This window comes from Tachypleus tridentatus, chromosome 12, assembly GCF_004210375.1.
Source record: "Tachypleus tridentatus isolate NWPU-2018 chromosome 12, ASM421037v1, whole genome shotgun sequence".
Taxonomy (NCBI): Eukaryota; Metazoa; Arthropoda; class Merostomata; order Xiphosura; family Limulidae; genus Tachypleus; species Tachypleus tridentatus.
In genome coordinates this window covers 67,895,811-67,918,916 of record NC_134836.1, presented here as the reverse complement: position 1 = coordinate 67,918,916, position 23,106 = coordinate 67,895,811, and the positions used below count along the sequence as shown (strand labels likewise).

Below are 23,106 nucleotides of genomic sequence, written 5' to 3'. Positions count from 1 at the left end.
ATATGGTAGTAAACATGAGTGTTTCGAGTTGATATGGATACTGTAGTAAACACGAGTGTTTCGGGTTGATATGGATACTGTAGTAAACACGAGTGTTTCGGGTTGATATGGATAAAGTAATGAGAAAAAGTGTTGATAGCTGGCTTTGTTTTTGTGGTGGAACTAAAATTCTTATAAAATAAGTACAATAAGCAGAAAGGCTAAGTCCAACAAAGTAACGAACCTTGTTTGTATGTGATACAACATGTATTTAACTATATATTTATGTAAGCAGATGTACAACATTTAACCTTTACATAATAATTTATTTAAAATATGGTAAAAATACTTGTCTTTATCATGGTAATAAAGTAATCAAACCCTACTTTCAATATGTTTATTTATTTTACTTTCTCCTACAATGCAACTCACATTTGTTTTAAAATTCAAATTTAATTTTCAATCCCAACACAGTTATTAAATTAACACTTCAGTTTCAAGCCAGATTTAATAACATTCACATACCTTCCTTAGGCTCATGGTATTCTTATAGTCATAACTGTTGGCTTGTTCAGATGTTTTATTCAAAAATACTGTTTTAATTTTTGAAAGTGTTTCTTTTCTTTTGAAATTAGTTAACTTTTGTTTTCAGTATAAGCAAGTGACACACGTTCCACCAATTAAAACAAATAAAGTGTTCAATAAGAAATAATTGCTTTGCAAAACTACTTTGCTATTTTAGAATTGAAAAGCTCAGTTATTTTCGCCTCGTTGGATTAAACTCTAAAAGTAGGAAATTTCTCGAGGATGTGTAATACATACCGTGACTTGTTTTAGTAGTATGTAACATACTGGAAGATTTTTTTAAACTTTTAATTTTGTGTTTACAAACATTTAATGACTTCAGTTTCACAAAACATTTAAAGAAACTTATCTGGTAGTACATTATACAAACTAAGTATCTCCATTTGTGGGATCTTTGTAGAGAAACTTTGTGTATAATAAATTATCATTCCGACACAAACATCTGAACTCTCACTTTGTTTTCTTACCTTCTTCTATCACATAACTTTAATAAACTATACGAGAAACTTCACATAATCTTAAGACCATAGAAAATAGCCATGCACATAGCAGAAAGTCCAGCAGTTACAGGTAACGTAAGCACCCAAGCGAGAATGATGGTACGAAACAACTTCCAGTCCACTCCTTTCCGCATCCGTGCCCAGCCTACACATACAACTGAGCCCACCTTACAGTGAGTAGTGCTGATAGGGAAGCCAGTTTTGGATGCCAAGAGGACAGTTGTTGCTGCTCCAATTTCAATGGTGAACCCACTAAGGAAAATTAGAATACATAATTAAATAAATCTTTTCAACAGTAAAACCACTAAATAAATTATCATAACATAAAAGCTTGTATTTCCTGTTCTATATAACAAAAGAAGGCTTAACTTGCAAACATATTCACCTTGATGGAGTAATCTTCACAAGGTCTTCTCCCACAGTTTTCATTACTCTTTGTCCCCAGATCCATAACCCCACACTGATTCCAACTCCTCCATACACAAGAAGGTAAATAGGAGTTTGTTCTTTTTGCTGGACATCTCCTGCTAGAAATATTAGCCACACAGCTACTAGTGGTCCAATAGCATTGCTGATAAAAGTAACAAAGCATAAGTACTGATAGTTCATTTATAAAATCTGTGAACACATCAAAGACACATTTTGAAAAATACAATTTATTTTGTTCACCATACTAGTAGTGTCTACTGTTATTTTTGTGTTCTGTACTTGTTAAACTTATCCAAAATTGGAAAACCTTACCCCACTGTTATAAAAGAAGCATGTTTGACTACAACTTACCCCAGTGTTAAAAAAAATAGCAGGATTGACTACAGCTTACCCTACTGTTATAAAACTAGCAGGATTGACTACAACTTAAAAATTAGAAACAGAGTCAACACGTGAATATTGAAAACGTCCCCCACTGGTAAAGCGGTAAGTCTATGGATTTACAATGCTAAAATCAAAGGTTCAATCCCCCTTAGTGGATACAGCAGCTAGCCAAATGTGGCTTTCCTCTAATAAAAATATACACAAAATGGAAAAATGAGAATCAGTATCTTAAAATGAGAATGAGCCAACGAGACCTGACATCATTTCCTCCATGTGCAAAAGCTCCAAAAACAGCAGTTAAAATCTGCAGGAAAGAAAAGAGACGTCGAGTTTCTGGCTTGTCGTCCTCAACAGATTCTACTGAATTATTTGATTTCTAGAAAGAAATAATAACACAAACATTATTTAAAATTATATTTTTATGAAATATATCTCTTTGTAGCATTTTGAATATTCTTCATTCTCAAGAGTTTTAATAAATTTGTTTCTATGTTGTTTTTTATATATTAACTATATAATAAACTCTTATTCACACCAATAACAAACTGAAACATATACCTAAAAACATATGTAAAAACTTACCATTTCCTGTTCTTCTGTTCCATTAATATATTGTTCATCTGCAGTTTGGTACTGGTAACTCAGTGAATGACAATCTAAGTCAGTTAATGTAAAAAATATGTGTGAATATAGAAAACAAGGTATTTAGAGACTAAACTAATAAATAGTCCCATATAAAAATAAAAACTACACAAGTTTGGTGGTAAAGTAAAAAAATATAAAAAGTTCATGACTTCATCAACAAAGTTAAACATTTGTTCAATACTTAATGTGATAAACAAGTTATTATAACATTAGATAAATTATAAATGTATGCATCATTGGTAATAATTATTATTCTAAAAATAAAACTGAAGTGTGAAATGTGTCCTAGGAAGAGAGGTGTCTGAACAAGTAGGACCTGTTCAGCAGAGGGCATATACTGTGAATCAGATTTAACATGTGTTTGCCAACCTCAGTTATGAATTTAACTTAAAAATACTTTGGGAAATATAAATAAAGTGTTCCTACTGAAAAAAACAATAACAACAACATAACTACATCGAAAATTTTACTACAAAAAGACCAGTGTACATTGTAACAAAACTTATCTCCTGATAGTCTTTTATATAATGGTCACAATCTACATGAACCACAAAAGACTAGATCATAATTGACTCCTTTCTTAAGAAAGAATGAAAATTGAATATTTAACCTCTAAATTTTAACAACATAGTATATCACCCAACATCTTACCTGACCTATATGCTGTTGATTTGAACACTAAATTATATTGTAAATATTAAGCAGACAATTGACTGAACACATTGGTTATGTAGGAAAGTGCACAAATCTGTTTTTTGTTATGTCATAAGTTACACACAACACAAAATGAACAAAACAGAAGACTGTTCTGGTAAGTACTACCCATTATTATTAATTCAGTTTTCAATATGAATTTTTAAAGAGAAAAATTTACAAATTTTATCTTGTGTTTGGCTGGAAAATTATTATTTTCCTATACTGAAAATGTGTTTCCTTTCACAAGATTATTCATTCTCATTTAGTGCTGTCTTCTGCATATAAACGTTTCCTATATGCAAGCCACAATGAGTACATTCCAATGCATCTCTCATGCAAATCATCCATCAACCAATAGTAGTTTAGCATGCTCGCATACTGAATGTGACTCCAATTACATTCCTCTATCGAACTTCCACTTTGAAGTTTGGCAGAAGAGTGTGAAGGGAGTCACATTCATCACATCCTGATTTCTCCAAGCCCGTTCCCTTGGCTGTGGTTTCGCTAGTAGATAGGGACAGTGGGACACTCGTTAATCCATTCATGCGCGTCACTAATTAGATGACGAGGCATTTGGCTACCTTAAGAGAGTCATATGTTAAGAGGGGTTAAGTACTTATTAAAAATACATTTTCAGTGGAGAAAAATTATAACTTCCACTACAGTACTCACCTTCTCTCACAAGATTATATTGAATCCCACACTGAGAAGGAGGGATAGTGTGAAGGAATAACAAAACCTTCCCCAAAAATGTCTGAAGAATACTCCTGACCATAACAGAAAGAGATCCAGAGATCACAGGAAGGGAACCACACCATTTATGAGCCAAGTATACTCTTTACTCTTGTGTATAAGTCATAAAACACAAGGGTAGAAATCTTGATGTGTAGAGTGGCTAGGATGCATTGGACCATACTCAGCAAGTCAACTACATCTCAAACCTCCTCTATGGGGTACCGAGATCCATGGGAGAATATGATGAAGATCATACTTTCTTCACCTCCAACCCAGTAACTGAGGATTAAAATTCCCTCTGATCACTGGACACTATACAGGGATCAATACCCTATTGCAGTCCAGGACTTGCCATCCAATATTGAGAAGATGGTTTCAATTTGGGCAAGGACTTATGCTCAGTTCACTTGAATCCAACACCTGAATGCTAGGAACCAATGTCAATGCAAAGGTAGGATGAAAGCTACAAACTGAAAGTGGCGAACTGCATTTGCAATGAATCAACTCCAGTTGGCATGGAATGTGTAACAGAAAGTCATGTCAACCAGTAAGGTAACAGATCAACTCCACAGTATCGTAAATGTTATAAGGAAACCATGCCATCAAGTGAGATGATGAATCAATCCCTGTGATTGTGTAAGTAGCTTTGCAAGGTCATGTACACCAGTGAGGGAACAGATCAACTCCAGTAGAGGCCATGCTGCATCTACACCAACAGAACACCACAGCCCTACTCTAAACTGAATAGTTATAGCCAACTTTCTTGTGGAACCCATTCAGGAAGATGCCTCCATGGGCAACCAACCTAGAGGCTTTTAACGACTTCAATACTCCACTCAAAGAAAGAGGGTGAGAATGTATTGGAGAGTATGGAGGAACATCATCAGCAAACAAATAAAATTAGCAACATCCACAGGTCAAGAGAAGAGGGAAATATATCTCAAGAGTGGAGAACAAGGAAAGTTGTTAAAATGGAGGTAAAGTCTGAGCACAGAGGACTACAGTCATGACCCAATCCAAAAGGGGAGGAGGCCTCTGAATCTGGAAGATATGTATGAGCAGAATGAGAATTGTGGAAATAAAAACTCCACAGTAATTGAAAAAAGAAAGGGTATGCGAGAAGGCCACCTAAAAACAAGGAGACTAAAGACCCATGGTCAAAGGCAAAGGTGAGAAATTCTGCTAACCCAAGCCACAGGAAGCTACTTGGCAAGAACTCTCTTGCCAAATGACCAATAGCAGAAGACCTTCCACACATGCTGGTATGCTTCCATGGACGAATGGAAAGAACTAACAGGGAGGTGTCACTGCAGTTGAAGCTGGATCTTCTCACTGAAGATCAGACAAAAATCATGTGTGAAGACTCTGGATGGAGAGACTGGGATATAGAGTGGTAGATCATAATTTACTTGGAAGGGAAACAGAGGAAGAGGGACAGGTGGTAAGAGTAGACATTGGAGCCTCAAAATCCATGGCTATACTGGCCAATGAAGTACAATGAGGAGAACCTGACAAGCAGTAAAGAATACCATGGAATCACAAACCTATAACCTGAAAATGATGAACAAAAGCTCATATCATGTAACAAAATACCTATAGAGCTAAGACAAGTAAGAAGGGAGTGCCCAAAATATGTAAACCACTTCGAGATGGACAAACCAAAGAGAAGATTGAAACTGAAGTGCTAACAGGATGTGAAGATAGGAACTGGAGATCATTCATTATTAGCACTGACCACCAGATGAAAAATGATTCCACAGTGAACTAGGGAGTGTGATGAAGCATTTGTTGTGAGAAATGAATGATTGGATGTCAATCTCAAGTTGTTGTAAGAACAAAACCCAGGGAATGATGAAACAGTTCAATTACTCAATGCAAGGAAAATTCTCAACCTCCTCTGACAAACACAGAAATATTATAGAATCTCATGAAGGAGCAAAGGAAATAGAAAGGGGAATAAAATGATAATAAAACCTTCCAAAAACCCTTATCATCCATTGATCATTAACAAAGAAACACCAACAGTTGAGCTCCTACTGGACTTGGGAGTGACTAGTACCATTGGCAAAGAGCAGTATTCCATCAAGAAAACTGATGTAAAGAAGTACCCAAAACCGGAAGGGTTGTGAGGAATAGGTGGCATATGAAATTCCAACAGAGACAAACTGGCCAAAAAAGTTGTAAAGGTAGATTGCTATCAGGCTGATATCACTCATGGCTCGATATTGTCAGAGACTGGAGCAAATACATGAAGCCACAGAATCATATATATATGGAGGGTAAAATGACCAAAGTCAAAACTGAATCTCTAGCTAGTAAGTCCAAACAAAGAAATAATGCATGTAAAGCCAGAATGAAGGACAAAGTATAGGCTAAAGTGGAGGAAAGTGAAGGGTGTCAGCAAAAACTCAGGATATCTGTGGAGATCCTATGAGATATCATGTAAGGAAGAAACATATTACAGAAAGATATGTTAAAGACTAATAGTTTATTTGGGATCCAACCCCAAAAGAGGTAAAACAAACTAAAAACAAATGCTACATGTTTTTTGATGATAAGAAAGGTGAACTGATCAGAAGTCCTTTTGGTAAGCAACAGGCTAATTTTCTCACAGAAATGTGAAATTAACAGAAGAGCAACAACCTGAACAGTAGGGAAAGGAAACCAAAGGAAGAAAAGTAGTTCATTTAAAATGGAGGACAAGAAGAAACAGAAACAGTTGACTGGAATAAAACAATTCAAACTTAAGATCCAAAAACAACAAAATAGGCCTAGGAGAATCCCCACGTTGGACATGGAATGAATGACAAACTATAGAGACATAAAAAGTTGAACACAGTCCTCGTGAACTAGCAAAGTCTCAGCAGTTTTACTAGAAGCCATAGTAAAGTCTGGTTGAAAGATTAAACCCTGTAACTTTTCACCTCCCAATGCACAAAAACAGATAAAAACGCTAGTTACTCTTGTAACACCTGAAGTTATAAGAACTTTAGAATGTATTGCAACAAAAAGTTTCACAAAACTCGAGCAGAGAAATTAAACAATGTGAATTAACCAATAAATACAAAAAGATAATTTGGTTAAAAAAATCAAATGAAGTTAAGAATGAATAATTTCATAAGGAAAACAAAATCAAATATGCAAGAACAAATAAATAAAAAAAGCCACATTCAAACTCAAATGCTACAAAATGAGAAGTGAAGGTTCAGTAGAAAAGTGTAGAGGGAGTCACATGAGCATGTTATTCTACTATTGATTGATGGATGACAATGAAGGTTCAGTAGAAAAGTGTAGAGGGAGTCACATGAGCATGTTATTCTACTATTGATTCATGGACGACACATAATGACTTGCATAAAAGACATGTTGGAATAAACTCATTTCAATAAGAGAGGAGTGCAAGGCTTATGGCATGCATTTAAAAAAAGCCCACATATAGAGGGCAGCACAAAACAAAAATAGGTAATATTGTGAGTAGAAGTAAGTACCACATGGGAAGCGACTACACAAGCTGTTTAATAAATAAAAAGATGAAAATACTGTCTATAGATTTTAGCTAATAATCATTAATCTAGAATTTAAAGAACATTTAAAATCAATTACAAGTATGGTCTTGTTCATGTGAATCAATTAGAAGTACAGTCTTATTCCTTGGTCCAGTAAAAATTTCTGTGACAGTATAAACCATTCCATCCTTAATAAATATGAAACATGTTCTTGTTCCTTTGACTAGTAAAACTTTGTGACAGTATAAACCACTTCCTCCTTAATAAATATGAAACACGTTCTTGTTCCTTTGACTAGTAAAACTTTGTGACAGTATAAACCATTCCATCCTTAATAAATATGAAACACGTTCTTGTTCCTTTGACTAGTAAAACTTTGTGACAGTACAAACCATTCCATCCTTAATAAATATGAAACATGTTCTTGTTCCTTTGACTAGTAAAACTTTGTGACAGTACAAACCATTCCATCCTCAATAAATATGAAGCATGTTTTTGTTCCTTTGACTAGTAAAACTTTCTCTAATAGTATAAGCCACCTCAGCCTTTTTAAATCCAACCATTTTTACTAGAAGGAACTTCCAGGGAGGAAATGACTCATTTATAAATATATTAATATGTTCACTTGATCCATAGGTTTGTATACAGAGTAACTAACTAAAGGAAAAATATAATTAAAACAGGAAGAAAGCTAACAGAAATAAGAACTTTACTAAAGCATCTACTGATGTAGAAAACTAAAAGTAGGAATATTAAACTTCTTGTTAGTGTACATCTGTAAACAACTGTTTATGAACAGTAATATTTAGCTGATGTTTAGTTAACTCTGTGTTTACTGTGTTTTGTAAGTCTTGAAAATCTTATTATATTATATTTACAGGGTAACAAGAAGTTATATATTTTCTTTTCTAAACATTTGTTAAAAAGTATTCCCGTATGGTGCATGAGGTAAAAGTATAAAACAGTCAGTTGAGGATAAAGATACAGAAACTGTTAAAAGTGGCTATTAATTCATCTATTTATTTATGTTAAAAATACAGAAAGTCTTACCTTTTTTGTTCATGATTTCAGCAATGCCATTAACTCCATCAGCATGTTTCAAATCATTGTTTTTGTCCTTAAAAATTATTATAAAGTTATTTAAAGCTCACATAATAAAAGACTGATTTACAAACTGTTACCGTTAGTGGTAAAACATGTCTAGAAAATGAGATGGTGACTTAAAAATCCATGAACAACTATGTACAGTTATACAAGATAATAAAACACTAACAATTTCTTCATTAAATATCTGACAAATGGTTTAAGACTTACGAAACTGTAATAATGATAAAAGCCTCAGAGCACACATTCATAACTTTGCTCATTGATAATTAGAGTTAACTAAATTGTTAATTATAATGACCCAAATAAATTAAATAAAGGTAACTCTAGTTTTGTTTTCTCCTTAATGTAAAGTTGTATTTACCACAAACAACAGAACTCTTTATAACATTTTTTACTTTAAATGACTAAAAGAAATATTGTGGCACATCTAGGCCACAATATTCACTAAATTAAACTCAGCACTTAAAAACTTAAGGCATTTTCTTAATCTACCCTAACCTAATTGCATCTATCTCATCTGAAGACAACCCATTCCAAAGACTAACCATCCTGTTAGTAAAATAAAGCTGTATTAGATGAAGATGACTCTTGAGCTGACAAATTTTTATATCTTGTCTTACCATTTTAACCATTAAATATCAAAGATGGCACACAAACACCATCAGTTCCCTTTACCATTTTAATACTTTTGCTCCCACATCACTTATATATGAATGACATGGTTTTACAGTAATTTACCAAATCACTTGTACCTGAGTGACACACAATATGCTGTTCAATCCATGTCACGCAACATTGTAAGGAACTACTTGAGTCTGGTTTGTAAGGCTTCTTCTCAAGCTTTTGTTATGGTTGCAAATATTATTTAGGCATAAAAACACTAACTTGTATATATATGTATTATATCACAAAATAAAAAGTGATTTTGTGTGTGTATATATATATATATATGTTACAAAACAAATATCTGAATTGTAAATCCTTGTCAAACATTTTTTTGTTTTTATCATTTCTCAACTGGGTTATTAATACAAAATAAATAATTCTTCTTGTTAAAACAAAAATGATGCAAGTAACGTGGTTCTGGAGGTAAATGAACTTTCAAAGAGATCCATGTCACTCATTTTGTTTAGTTAACAGAACCCAAAAAATTACTGTTTCACATAAATAATAAAGTTGGCTCAAAAAAGTTCCATAAGTTTGACCTTGGGATCAAATGTGTTAAAGCCCTCAATTAGACATTCTCCACCTCTTACTTTTTGTAGAGAAAACAAGTTCAGAGATCTTAACTGTATTTATATGAAAACTTTTCACACCAGGTAACATCCTTGTAGCTATATTCTGAAATCATTCCAAAGTTCAATGCCCTTTTTGACATAAGAAGCCAAATACTGAACTCAGTACTTCACATGTAACCTAAAAAATGACATTGCAACCTCTCTGGACTTTATTCAATACTTCTGTAGCTAAAATCCTACTTGTTCTGTAACAAGCAACAGAAGATTGTTTGATTGTCTTAAAATAATGGTGAAACAAGATCCTTTTCTTCCATAACAATTTTACGGTCATTTCCATTTACATTCAATTCAAACTCTAATAACCCACATGCATTATCTTACAATTAAAACCATTTATTTGCTCAATTAACCAAAACCTTTTGTAAGGCAGTAATATCATCCTTAGCAAACAAATTTTAACAACCTACTGACCATTCCTTCATCTATGTCACTACCAGTGTAATCTTTCAAACATAATTATATTTACTAAATTATTTTAATATAAAACTTGATTTCAAGTAATTCAGGTGAAATATTTAGAGTACAAGTTACTGATCTAATAAACAAAATGTGTACAACATATATTAGAACTTCATCTAAACAGTTGTTACATCAGATTTTAAATGATGAGTTGAAATAAACAACTAAAAGCCAAAGCACAACAAGGGCATCTGGTCAATGTTAGATTGTTATTCAGAGTCATTAGCACTGCGATCATCATATAGCTAATAATGTAGGAGAGTCACCAACCTATTTTAGATTTTGTTTCTCATCTAAATTTATACAAAAACCAAACTCGTATGAGAAGACAAATTTAAAAACCTTTTCTTCTTCTTGTATCAAGTTTTGACTGGATGGATGATTCATCATAACACTGCTTCCATTCATTATAGACTGACTGTCTTCTGAAATCTGCAATCCAGTCTCCCTTATAACCTTCAGTGATATACTGCTAGTGTTTGTTTCCAAGCTGTCTGAGATATCAGAACAAAACTTACAAAATAAACGTTGTTTACATAACTATTACACATGCAAGTTCATCTTATTTCACTTTCTTAGCCAAGTATCCTTATTGTATCATACACATCTCGACTAAAAACAGGTCCAAGAAATGTACTAAAGTATCATTTCTGTATCATACACATTTTGACTAAAAACAGGTCCAAGAAACATGTACTAAAGTATTATTACTGCATCATACACATCTTGACTAAAAACAGGTCCAAGAAACATGTACTAAAGTATCATTACTCTATCACACACATCTCGACTAGAAACATGTCCAAGAAACATGTACTAAAGTATCATTACTGTATCATACACATCTCGACTAAAAACAGGTCCAAGAAACATGTACTAAAGTATCATTACTCTATCACACACATCTCAACTATAAACAGGTCCAAGAAACACGTACTAAAGTATCATTACTGTATCATACTCACCTGAACTAAAAACAGGTCCAAAAAACATGTACTAAAGAATCATTATTATATCCTACTCATCTGGACTAAAACAGGTCCAAGAAACATGTACTAAGGTATCATTATTGTATCACACACATCTCAACTAAAAACATGTCCAAGAAACATGTACTAAAGTATCATTACTGTATCATACTCATCTGGACTAAAAACAGATCTAAGAAACATATATTAAAGTATCATTACTATATCATACTCATCTGGACTAAAAACAGGTCCAAGAAACATGTACTAAAGTATCATTACTGTATCATAAACATCTCAACTAAAAATAGAACTTAATGTGAGAAATGGAAGGTGTACTAAAGGTGAGCTATCAGAAAAAAGCCTGAATGGTTTACTTAAGGAAAAATGGGCGATTATTATAATTAACAAAGAGGGTAAATAACCACACAAATTGAGTTGGTTAGTTGGTTGATTTGGTGTTTTATGGCACAAAGTAGCTAGGATATCTGCACCAATCACCCGGTAAAAGTTAAATTTAAGGTAACTTTTGTAAACTTTATAAAAGGATATTAAGGAAAAAAAAATAAAGTTTTTAAAAAAAACATAAATAGTATAAAACCTATGTTTACATCTAGTCTACAGCAATAAGAGAAAAACTACAGTAATACAAGTTGTAAAGGACTTTCTGTAGCATAATTGTAATTATCATAACTCGCCAGGAAGACTAACAGGTAAGTTCAAAAACCACCATCAGTCACCTGAAGTTGGCCTTTCCAGTTCTGGTTCCGAATTATTTGATGTTATGGCCATTTTCAAAAAGTAAAGTAATAAAAGTTTTAAAAGATTTGTAGCAAAATTTTAATAATAACTCACCAGGATGACTAACAGGTAGTTCAAACAGCAGCGTTAGTCACTTGAAGTTGGCCTTTCCAGTCCTGGTTTTGAGTATTTTGATGTTATGACCATTTTCTAATTTCAAATCTAGGTGGACTGTGATTCTTAAAAGGGAATCACATCCAAAAAGTTCTAATGTATAACTTAAAAAACTTAAATGGCATTAAAAAGATTAATACCTTTAAAATACTAAAAACATATCCAAGGTTGACAGTGTCACCATCACCAATAACACTGTCAAATGTTATGGACAAACCTTGCGATAGAACATGTTTAAAATAGTGCCGTCATTGAGAGTCGTAACGACGACAAGAAAGTAAAATGTAGCTTATTGTAACCTGAGTGTTATACAGATTACACATTGATGCATCAATTCCAAATAAAAGAAAACAATGACTTAAAAACTGTAACCAATCGTAGCCTAGTTAGAACTTCCTCTTTCCGATTTTACAAAAGCAAGACAGGCAAAGTCCAATATAGGGTTTTATTTGGAAAAGTTGTTCTCACGTTGCTCACTCCAAGATGACTGCCAACTGGCATAGAGCCGAGCATTGAGTACAAGACCATAGTCCATGTATGGAACAGGTACAGCTGTGATAGTGCCAGAGCAGATAGATTTAGCTGCAGTGTTGGTGAGCTCGTTCCCTCGCATACCAATGTGGCCTGGTATCCAGAAAAACTGGATAGAAGTTGAATTTAAAGAGCCAATTTTGAATATTAGTGAGAACAGGGTGTGAACTAACATGAAGCAATTCCAGAGCTAGCAGAGAACTAAGTGAGTCAGTATAAATAGTGCAGTTTGAGTACTGCTTAGCTTCTATGTTATCCAGGGCAAGATAAATGGCATACAGTTCAGCAGCAAACAGAGAAACTGTAGAGGGGATTCTACATGTAACCACTGAACCACAACAAACTATGGAAATGCCCATACAGTCACTTGATTTTGAACCATCTATATAAATAGTAATGGAAGGATGGTTTGAAAGATGCTCAGCAAATAACAGAATTTTCAATTGGGAGTGTCTGCTTTTCTCAGATGACTTAAAAATAGGTCACATTTGAGGACTGTAAGAAGCAATGGTGGGGTGGGCTGACCAGCAGATACAGCAATGTTATCCAAGGACAGACCCAATTCATCCAACTGCACCTGGATACAAAGGCCAAAAGGAGCAATGGAAGATCATCTGTTCTGAAAATGTATGGCCCACCTAGAAAGAAAAAAAACACAACTCCAGGTGGGATGCTTTGATAAGGAATGAAGTTTCGAAGCATTGAGTAAAGACAGAGCAGAGGTGCAAAGAAGGTTCACAAGACTCCTTGTATAAGCTCTAAATTGGGGAAGTGTGGAAAGCCCAAGTGCAGAGCCAAAGTCCTTGCTGATGAATGGGGTCCAGCATCTTTAAGGCCAAGGTTCAGGTATAGCCATAAACCAGTGCTCCATAATCAAGTTTGATCAAAAAGAGCACAATATATCTTTAGTACAGAACATCAATCAGCTTCCCAAGTGGTGGAAGAGAAGACACAAGAACACTCTTGTACATTTGACCTGTAGCTTCTTGATGTGTGGTATAAAGGTCAGCTTATGGTCAAAGATAAGCCCCAAGAACTTTGTCTCAGAGACCATAGGCAGCACAACTTCACTGATATGGAGTTCAGGATCAGGGTGAATACCCTGTTGACAACAACAGTGCATGCAAACGATTTAAGAGAGAGAGAAGTTAAAGCCCTTTGCTATGGTCCACATAAGATGTGAAAGTCATCGACATTGAGCCTGTTTGCAACAGTGAGAGGAAGTTGTTCAGTAATGGCATTAAGCTTTATACTGAAAAGTGTGACCCTCAAAACACAGCCTTGTGGGACTCCAAGTTCCTGTAGAAAAGAACAGGAAAGTGTCGAACCCACATGAACTTGGTATCTCCTGTCCATTAAAATTATTTTAATAAAAATGGGCAAATGGCCTTGTAACCCATATATATTGAGGTCTAGCAAAATGCCATACCTCAATGTTGTATCATAAGCCTTCTCAATGCCAAAGAATATTGATACAAGATGTTGTTTGAGAAAGGCTTCTTTGATTGACGTTTCATGTCAAATCAGATGGTCCACAGTAGAGCACTGTCATCGGAACCCATACTAGGAGGGTGAGAGAAGATTGTTTGATTCAAGGAACCAAACACAACGAGCTTTAACCATCCTCTCTAAGGTTTTACCGAGACAGCTTGTCAAAGCAATTGGATGGTAGTTTGAAGGAATCTTGGGATTCTTCCCAGGCTTAGAGAAAGCTAGGACAATAGCCTGGCACCAGGAAAAACATTCTCCTGCCAGATCCAGTTAAAAAAAATCAGAAGAATAGCAAGAGAAGCAGGAGATAGATTGCACAGCATTTCATAGTGTACATCATCAGGCCCAACCGATGTACTGCTAGACCAATGAAGGGCCAGTTTGAGTTTCACCAGTGTAAAAGGATGATTATAGTCATAGAGACAATCAGCTCGAAAGGAAAGAGGTGATCTCTCTGTATGGGTGTTGATGGCTAAGAAGGTGGAGGAAGAAGCAGAAGTGCTAGATACCCGGCAAAAGCTTTCACCTAGAGTATCAATGATGCTCTGGGTATCAGCAACTTCCTGGCCATCAGAGAGCAAGATTGAAAGGGGGACAAAATTACATTGCCTACTGACCTTTCGAATCTTGTCCCATATGGCTTTGGAACTGGTGGTATAAGATATGCTGATTGTAAACTTGATCCAAAACTCCTTGTGGCTTTGACGTCTTACCCACTGAGAGTATGCACAGGCCTGCTGGAAAGTGATGCAGTTTGAAAGTGCTGGACATCTACAGAAAATATCCCAGGTCCATTTTTGAGCCTTCCATGCCATGTGGCAGGCAGTATTCCACCACAGACAAGAATTTCATGTCAAACATGTTGAGGTTTTAGGAATACATTGAGCAGCTGCTTGTATAATACAGTCAGTTACTGATGGCACACAGTCGTCTATTGATGGCTTACAGATAAATGCAGAATCAAGTTCTGCAAGAGCAGTGAAAGAGGGCCAGTTTGCATGATCCAGCTTCTACCAGGGCACATTGTCAACCCTCCATGAAAAATGGGAGAATAGTAAAGGGGAGAAAATTGACATATCAATAGTAGTAAAGGACTGACTAGGAGCATGAAAATAAGTGGAAGAACCAGTATTGAAAAGAAAAAGGTTGTGATCAGAGAGCATACGCTCTAGAGTGCGACCCCTCCTATCAATATCAGCAATTCCCCAGAGGGGATGATGTCCATTAAAGTTCCCCAGGATTAAAAAGGGAGATGGCGACTGTTCAATGAGAGCATCAAGGTCTGATTGATCATGAGTCTCTCCAGGCAACAGGTAGAGAGAACAAACAGTTTTGGTATGACCCAAGGAAACATGGATGGCTACAGCCTCCAAGGATGTGGCAAAACAGGGTGGGCACGTGCTGATCAACCAACAGTGCTTTTCCTCCATCACACAGCCTCTCACTTCTGTACAAAGAAAACCGCCAAAAGTTGACTGTATCGGCAGGTTTCAGAAATGTTTCCTGTAAGGAAAGACATAGAGGATGGTAGGAACCAATTAGTGTTTTGATATCATCCAGATTAGAACATAAACCTCAATAGTTCTATTGTATGAAGGTGGCCATTTTTATTTATGTGTATGTGAATTGGGTGGAGAACCCTTCTGTTTACATCCACATCTTTTTTCTTTACTGTCTTTAATCGAGGGAGGTCAATTAACCTCCATGAATCCTGCCCTAGGTAAATTGGGCAGGTCTTTGATGTTGGAAGAGGATTCCAGTGACTTAGGACATGAAGGAATGATCATTTTGCATCTTGGGGTTGGAGAAGATGTATCTGAGGAAATGCCTGTACCTGGAACCAAAGGAAGTGGATCTTGGGATTTGTTGGAATGTATGTAAGGGACAGAGATGGATGTTGAAGTTGATTCATCAACTTCTTTAACCATGGAGGTGAAAAGACTTTTCATTTGTTTTGCGAAGGATTATTTTGGAGGCACAGTGAAATCCATCTACACTTCCACTGTAGTAGTGGAACGAAGTGCAGCAGCATACGTCCGGGATAAAGTGGTGGACACCAACTTTTGAATCGTTTTCAAACACTGCACCTCGTTTTCTTCTAACCACTTATGGCAAGAACAAACTTAGGGCAGGCAAAAGCCATTGCAGTTGACACAATGAGGATCCATTTCACACTCATAGGCATCGTGGTCCTTGCCACCTCAATAAGTACATGCCAAGGAACCAAGACATAATGCCTTTGAGTGATCAAACTATTGACACTGGAAACATCAGAGAGGGTTTGGAATGTATAGCTGTACCCTACAATTAAGATAACCTACCTTGATGGTGGCAGGTGGACATAGTGATGTAAATGTCAGAATGAGGATACTGGTCAGCAACGTAATTCCATCTTTGTGAGTGGAGATATACCTAACTGCAAAAACTCCTTGTGTGGAGAAACCAGTGAAAATCTCTGACTCAGGGATGTTCTTCAACTCCCTCTCAACAATAACTCCTCGTGATGAATTCAAAGTAGCATGAGGTGCAACCTCAATAGGTATATCCCCAATCGCCTTTGAATGCAAGAGTAGTTAACTGCATTGAGATGTGGATGTTTCCACCAACATGTCACCAGATCAAAGCTTCTTTGCAGAGCTTGGAGAGCCACCAAGTCTTTCTAGTCCCTTCTGAATGAAAAGGGAGATATTTGCTCTAAAGGTTGTCTGAAAGAAAATGTAGGCTAAAAAAATGAGATACAACAGATGTTACAGATGTTGAAGATTGTTGCTCAGAATCTTCAAGGCGTGGTCGTTTACCTATGAACTGTTTTTTTCACTGTTCAAGATTTTATTTGGAGGATCCATAATTAAAAAAGGAATATTTTGGCAACCACTGACCCCACCCACCATGGAGCCCTGTGAGGCAACACACCAAAATGTCAAACAAGGAGACTGTAGTAATGCCAGATACAATGTCCACAACACCTGTTGAGAACATCCAACACTGGTACTTGGTTGACCCTAGCCCAAGTGGATTGGCCAACTGACCTAAGAGGGAGCCACCTCAAAACTGCCTGTCTACAGGAATTCAAGGCCAAGGTGGTGTGCTAGGACAGGACCCTCACCCACCAGGATCCTCTCCTCCCCTTTACAGGTCACCGTGCATGGCAAACATGCAGGTAGATATTTAGATCCCAGAGGAGGAAAACTGAAAGAACAGAATATTCCCTAGAAGGTTCCTTCACCATGTACATGAATCCACACAGGGGACAAATTGAGTTACTAGTGAAGACCATACAATACTTTCTGTTCATTAACTGATCTTGGTATAGTATATACTTTCTTGTTTATTACTAGGGAAGATAGTACACAACATTCTGTTCATTAACTGATCTTGATATAATATATACTTTCTTGATCACACTTAACATATTGTTTTGGGAAAAGAAGGATCTATCGGTTCATCTTCGCTGTTTTATCCTCTAAGCTAAACAAAAACTATTAATAAATAATTTTTTAAGCCTATATTAAAACCAGTCCTTATCAATCATACAGATATTAGCTTTCTCTTAGATTCACTTAAACTTACTGCTTCCACAATATCCAAAGGTCAATTGCACTGTGAGAAGATTAAACTGTGTTTGTTAAAGATGTCCTTTAGTCCTACTATTATTACTGTTGAGCATGAAAAAAGATGATCTATCAATTCCCTTTACAATAAACACTTCAATTAATCTGACCTAACTATTCCTTCTAAAGAGAAAATCATTTCAGAGATATTAGTCTTTCTTTATATGATAACCCCTTTATCCCAGGGACCATTCTTATAACCCTTTCCAACAATTCAATGCCCTTCCTAAAGTAAGGATTCCAAGGCTGAATACAACACTACAAATGAGGCGTATCCAGTGACCTACCTACATCATGCAATTATAACCTGTTTACATTATATCAGTACATTCAAAATTTCAAGATGGTTTACTGTTTTATCACACCATCATTCCACATTTCAAATGTTGTTCTTCCTAACTCCACAATACATTCCAAATTTCAAGATGCTTTACTGCTTTATCACACCATCATTCCATGTTTCAAATGTTGTTCTTCCTAACTCCACAATACATTCCAAATTTCAAGACGTTTACCGTTTTATCACACCATCATTCCATGTTTCAAATGTTGTTCTTCCTAACTCCACAATACATACCAAATTTCCAGAGTTTATTCTAGTTTACAAGAGCATCTATTCCAAATTTCCAGATTTAATTCTGGATTATAATATTGTGTATTGGAAATGTGATGGCACTATTTTCATTTATGGCACTATTTATTTATGTTTCTAAACTTAAGCCTATATGGGATATTAGGATAACTTTATTAGGCGTGTGGCACGTGTAAATGTTTTCTCTTCAGATGAATTTGCGTATTTGAGAAATGATGATAAGCATTTAATGTCTGAATTATCCAGAACCAGGTGATAGAAGCAGAAACAAATGTAAAAGTTAATAACCACATACAAATAGCAGTGCATTAAAAAGTAAAACAATTACAAAGTGAGAAATACACAAATTTATTACTTTAAGAGATAAGTTTTTGTGAAAGCTACATCAATAAAAACAACTGTAGAACAATATGTTCACCCAAAAGGTAAAAGATGAATAAGGGCTATCATCTGCCCATAGTAAACTGTAGACTGAACATACAGTTACACAATATTAATTCTGTTTCAACATGTAAAGTTTATGTTTGAGCTGGATATTAAAAGAAAAGCTAAGTGACAAAGATAACTATACACAGCATTTCAGACATACTATGATATTTTAACCCTAGGTATATTCAAATTAATAGCTTTTATTAACCTTTACATCTCACAGTTTTGATGCACTTGAAATAAAGAAGTCTCTACAATAATTAATTGTAATTCAAATAAACTTGTAGGAAATAATCCAAAATTAAATAATACATTTGAGTTAGTGTTAAACATGTCTTAATGAATCCAATTTATCAAGAATAGTCCTTCTATAGTTTGGCACACCACTGCAGTACAATCAAGTGATAAACCCTGTAAATGTGACTTACTGGATTCAACTTACCAAGAATAGTTTTCCTCAGGCGGGGCACAACAAAGCACCATACTACAATCCCAGTGATAACTGATATACTTAACCCAGTTATCAAGGCACCCCACCAGTATATTTTATCAAGTTTTAGTACTGAAAGAAAAAAAATGTTACATGAATTTTTAAATTATTACATTACAAAAAGATAAAATGTTTATACAAAAATAATTTGTTATAAACATACAATAAGTGTATTATAACAATATGAAATTATATAAAAATATAACTGCACAATCTTCACTTCCAAGTTCCCAACAGAAAATGTTATTTTTTTTATGATGTGCTAAGTATCATATAAAAAAGGATAGAACCTTATGATTTCATGATTTAAGTCACTTCTCACAGAAACAGGTATAACAGTAATATTTTCAGGATTTTAGAGTCACCCTTCAGATAAACAGGTATAACTAATATTTTCAGGATTTTAGTCACCCTTTAGATAAACAAGTATAACAGTTACGGTTTCAACATTTATAGCATTACAAGTAAGTCTATTCTACTATAACTACTTCTACACTCGTGCTAAACATTTCCTCTTATTCTCTTTGTATTTAGTTTTTCTTGACCCTCATTATCATCTAGTGCTAGTTCAAACTTCCCTAATAGCCTTAGAAAACAAGACATCCCCTACCCTATTTAAATGTCAACCATCCATTCCAAACAACTCCCTTCTTCCATTGACCAATAAGCTTGTTTTTTGATTTTAACTATTTTATAGAACAATGAATTTACCCTGTTTTACAATTTACCTGTGAGCTGAATACATAGATACAAGTCTAAGGTACTGTTACAAATATTAAGCCTATTTTGAGATTGTGTTAAAATTTACATTAAAATATAAGTTAAATCTTTGAGCATCTTACTTTTATTTACTAAAATTACTATATCTAATTATTATTTAACCATATGCATTGATTTTTTATAACAATTTTGAATTGTATTCTCCCCAAAAAATAGTTGTAAAGTTTTTAAAGATTTTTTACTTGGTCAGGCTAAAATACTATGAAACACTAACTTTCCATGGAATGGCAAATTGCATTTAAAACAAAATATGTTTTAATCAATTTCATTTAATCTTGGATTAATGTACATTAACTGAGACATGTTTAGCATTTTTTATCACAATGTTATTATTGCTAATACTGAGGTTGTGAATCTTAACTAAGATTTTCTGAAGTTTAGATATACAAACAGAAGTAAATACAATTTAGCTTGAACAATCACAGTAATTATAAAGCATTAATGTTTAGTAGAATAAACAAAAACATGATGAAAATGTTTCACTAGTGTAGAGCTGCTATATTAAGAGAAGGTTATTTTTTATTTAAAAAATGAGAAAGTGTACTGAATCTTACAAGATCTAGAAAGGAATTGTTTGAGTTCTAAAGATATTACATTTGTAACAACATGTGACATTTCTAATAACTGTTAAAAACGAACTATTTAACCAGTAACAATGAACTATTTGAGAAGTACAGTTTCAGAACTTATGACAACCATTAAAAAGTAAATGTTTGTGGATTACAGTTTCAGGAATTATGACAACCATTAAAAATGAGCTGTTTGTGAATTACAGTTTCAGTAGAATCATTATAAATCTAAAAATATCTTCAAATAATCATCTAGTAAAGAAACCAGTATTCTATGTTTGCATTAAAGAATTACACACAACTTAATAAACACGATAATTATCTCAGTCAATCTTAAGTTTAACAAATATAAAAACTGTAAACTAAAGTAAAAACTAACCACTTGGTCCATCGTGCACCACAGAAAATACATTCACAAACACTGTAAATGCATAAATAAAGGGTAAAAATGTAAGGCCCACTTCTAGTTGGTTTTCCTATCAAGATAGAAACAGATTATATAAACATTAATTCATTTCTGAAATATTTATGATATAAAACACACACATAAAATAAGTTTCCATTAACACAACGCATCTTCCTCTTTAAGTAAAGTAGCAGCAACACTAAATTATAACAACCTTAGATGGACATACAAATCATCAGTTAACATACATCTTTCTCCATAAGTAAAGTATCAACAACACTAAGTTATAACAACATCAGATGGATATACCAATCATCAATTAACATACATCTTTCTCTGTAAGCAAAGTATCAAAAATACTAAGTTATAAAAACCTTAGATGGATATACCAATCATCAATTGTTTGATTATATATTAATCAGAAGCATTACATATTATTCATTCTATTTAACAGTACCTAAAATTATTAGTGTGATACTGAAAGTTCTGAGCTTACCTTTTTAAGTATTAAATGGCGAATGATAATAAATATGAGGACAGAAACTGTACCAGATAATACAGGAGAAATAAACCAGGAAGCAACTAAAGAATGAAAATATAATTTTATATAAACATAGAAACATTTACAACACAGTATGTATATAATCTGCAGTTAACTGAAAATTTCACCCACTACTACCAATCACAAGCATGCTATCATAGCTTTCTTTTAAATCTATTTAGCTACTAAATTTATATCATGTGAGTAAATACTACTTCAGAAGATTTTAATTATAGCATTTGAAATGCTTTTTTGCAGAAAGCCTGGATCTAGGATATCAAAACTTAACATTTTGTTCTATCCACTCAATCACAAACACAATCTAACTACCGAATCAATAATCAGATTATGTATCCACTTAATCAAAGATACAGATTACACAGGCCTGTGAATTGAAAGATCATAAAAGTTGTTTTGGTTCTGATAATAGATTTTCCATAATTCAGCTATGAAGATTTCAAAAATAATATCAATTTTTATTATCACGTAAGGATATTTAGAAATCTAGAAGAAAAAAAAAACTCACTTAGATCAAATTATTATTTTGTTTATCCCAGAATCTCTAAAAAATCCTTTGGAAGGGTCAAATCTCTTGCCATATTAAGTTTACTTTATGTGAACAGTCATTGTTCACCAGACATTTCAGGTTGTAAACAGTCTTGTCATCATTTCTATTAACATCAGATTTAGAGTCAGATGGAACTGTTTCAAAAGTTTTTAGTGAAGTAGGTACAGGCACATCTGGCCCATGACAACAGGTCTTATAGCAGATTGAAGACTGGGATAAGAAACTTCTTTTTATTCCAAGTATTGTAGGCTTGCACATTACACGAGCAAAAATAGCAGCCATCTTCATGGTTTCTAGGCTCACACCAAGGTATTGTAATTCCAAAATGCAGACTCTTTCTTATCATTAGTGCTTTGTAACAACTGTTTGAAAAAAATGGTGGAAACTTCGTGAAGAGCCCATGATTTGTTTAGGTCCCCAAGTTTCACTCAAAAATACATGAAATATGCTTTTTTTTCTCTTTTAAGTAAATTATGTAATGTTTGCCTTTGCTTTTTTATAATAAACTTACCACAAATATAACAGAATATGTTTGGGTCATTTACATAAACAACTGTTGCCATAGTCACTAACAAATAATACTGAACAGAAAAAAGTAATGTCAAAGTGCACACAAACAAAACTATCTATAAATGACAACTGATGAGACCTGCTAACCATTTATATACTAGTGGTGCATTTCTTGTAAATTCTAGAACAATCGATAAGACATATTTACATTGCATTGGTCTAGAAAAATCTGTAGCAAGTGGTTGTCAATGTTTTAAACATAAATATGTGAGACAAATTCAGTGAAAATGATTCACTAATGTAAACATACTGGAGCTCCCTAGTAGCACAGCATTATATTTGCAGACTTATAATGCTAGAAATCAGTTTCAATTCCCATTAT

The 23,106-nt window shown here is 34.3% G+C and overlaps 1 protein-coding gene across 10 annotated transcripts in view; it reads right to left on the bottom strand.

Moving 5' to 3' along the window:
- Positions 1–365: 365 nt before the first annotated feature.
- The window catches only part of LOC143233471 (sodium-dependent phosphate transporter 1-B-like), a 54,690-nt gene continuing 31,949 nt past the window's right edge, over positions 366–23,106 (bottom strand). For all 10 annotated transcript variants that reach the window (XM_076469736.1, XM_076469738.1, XM_076469735.1 and 7 more), the window contains 9 exons: positions 21,602–21,687; positions 21,079–21,175; positions 19,303–19,422; positions 10,666–10,817; positions 8,510–8,576; positions 2,460–2,533; positions 2,132–2,253; positions 1,450–1,635; positions 366–1,316 (listed from right to left, as the gene is read on the bottom strand). In XM_076469736.1, the coding sequence (XP_076325851.1) occupies positions 1,073–1,316; positions 1,450–1,635; positions 2,132–2,253; positions 2,460–2,533; positions 8,510–8,576; positions 10,666–10,817; positions 19,303–19,422; positions 21,079–21,175; positions 21,602–21,687 (1,148 nt within the window). In that variant the 3' untranslated portion in view covers positions 366–1,072. The remainder of the gene's footprint in view (positions 1,317–1,449; positions 1,636–2,131; positions 2,254–2,459; positions 2,534–8,509; positions 8,577–10,665; positions 10,818–19,302; positions 19,423–21,078; positions 21,176–21,601; positions 21,688–23,106) is intronic.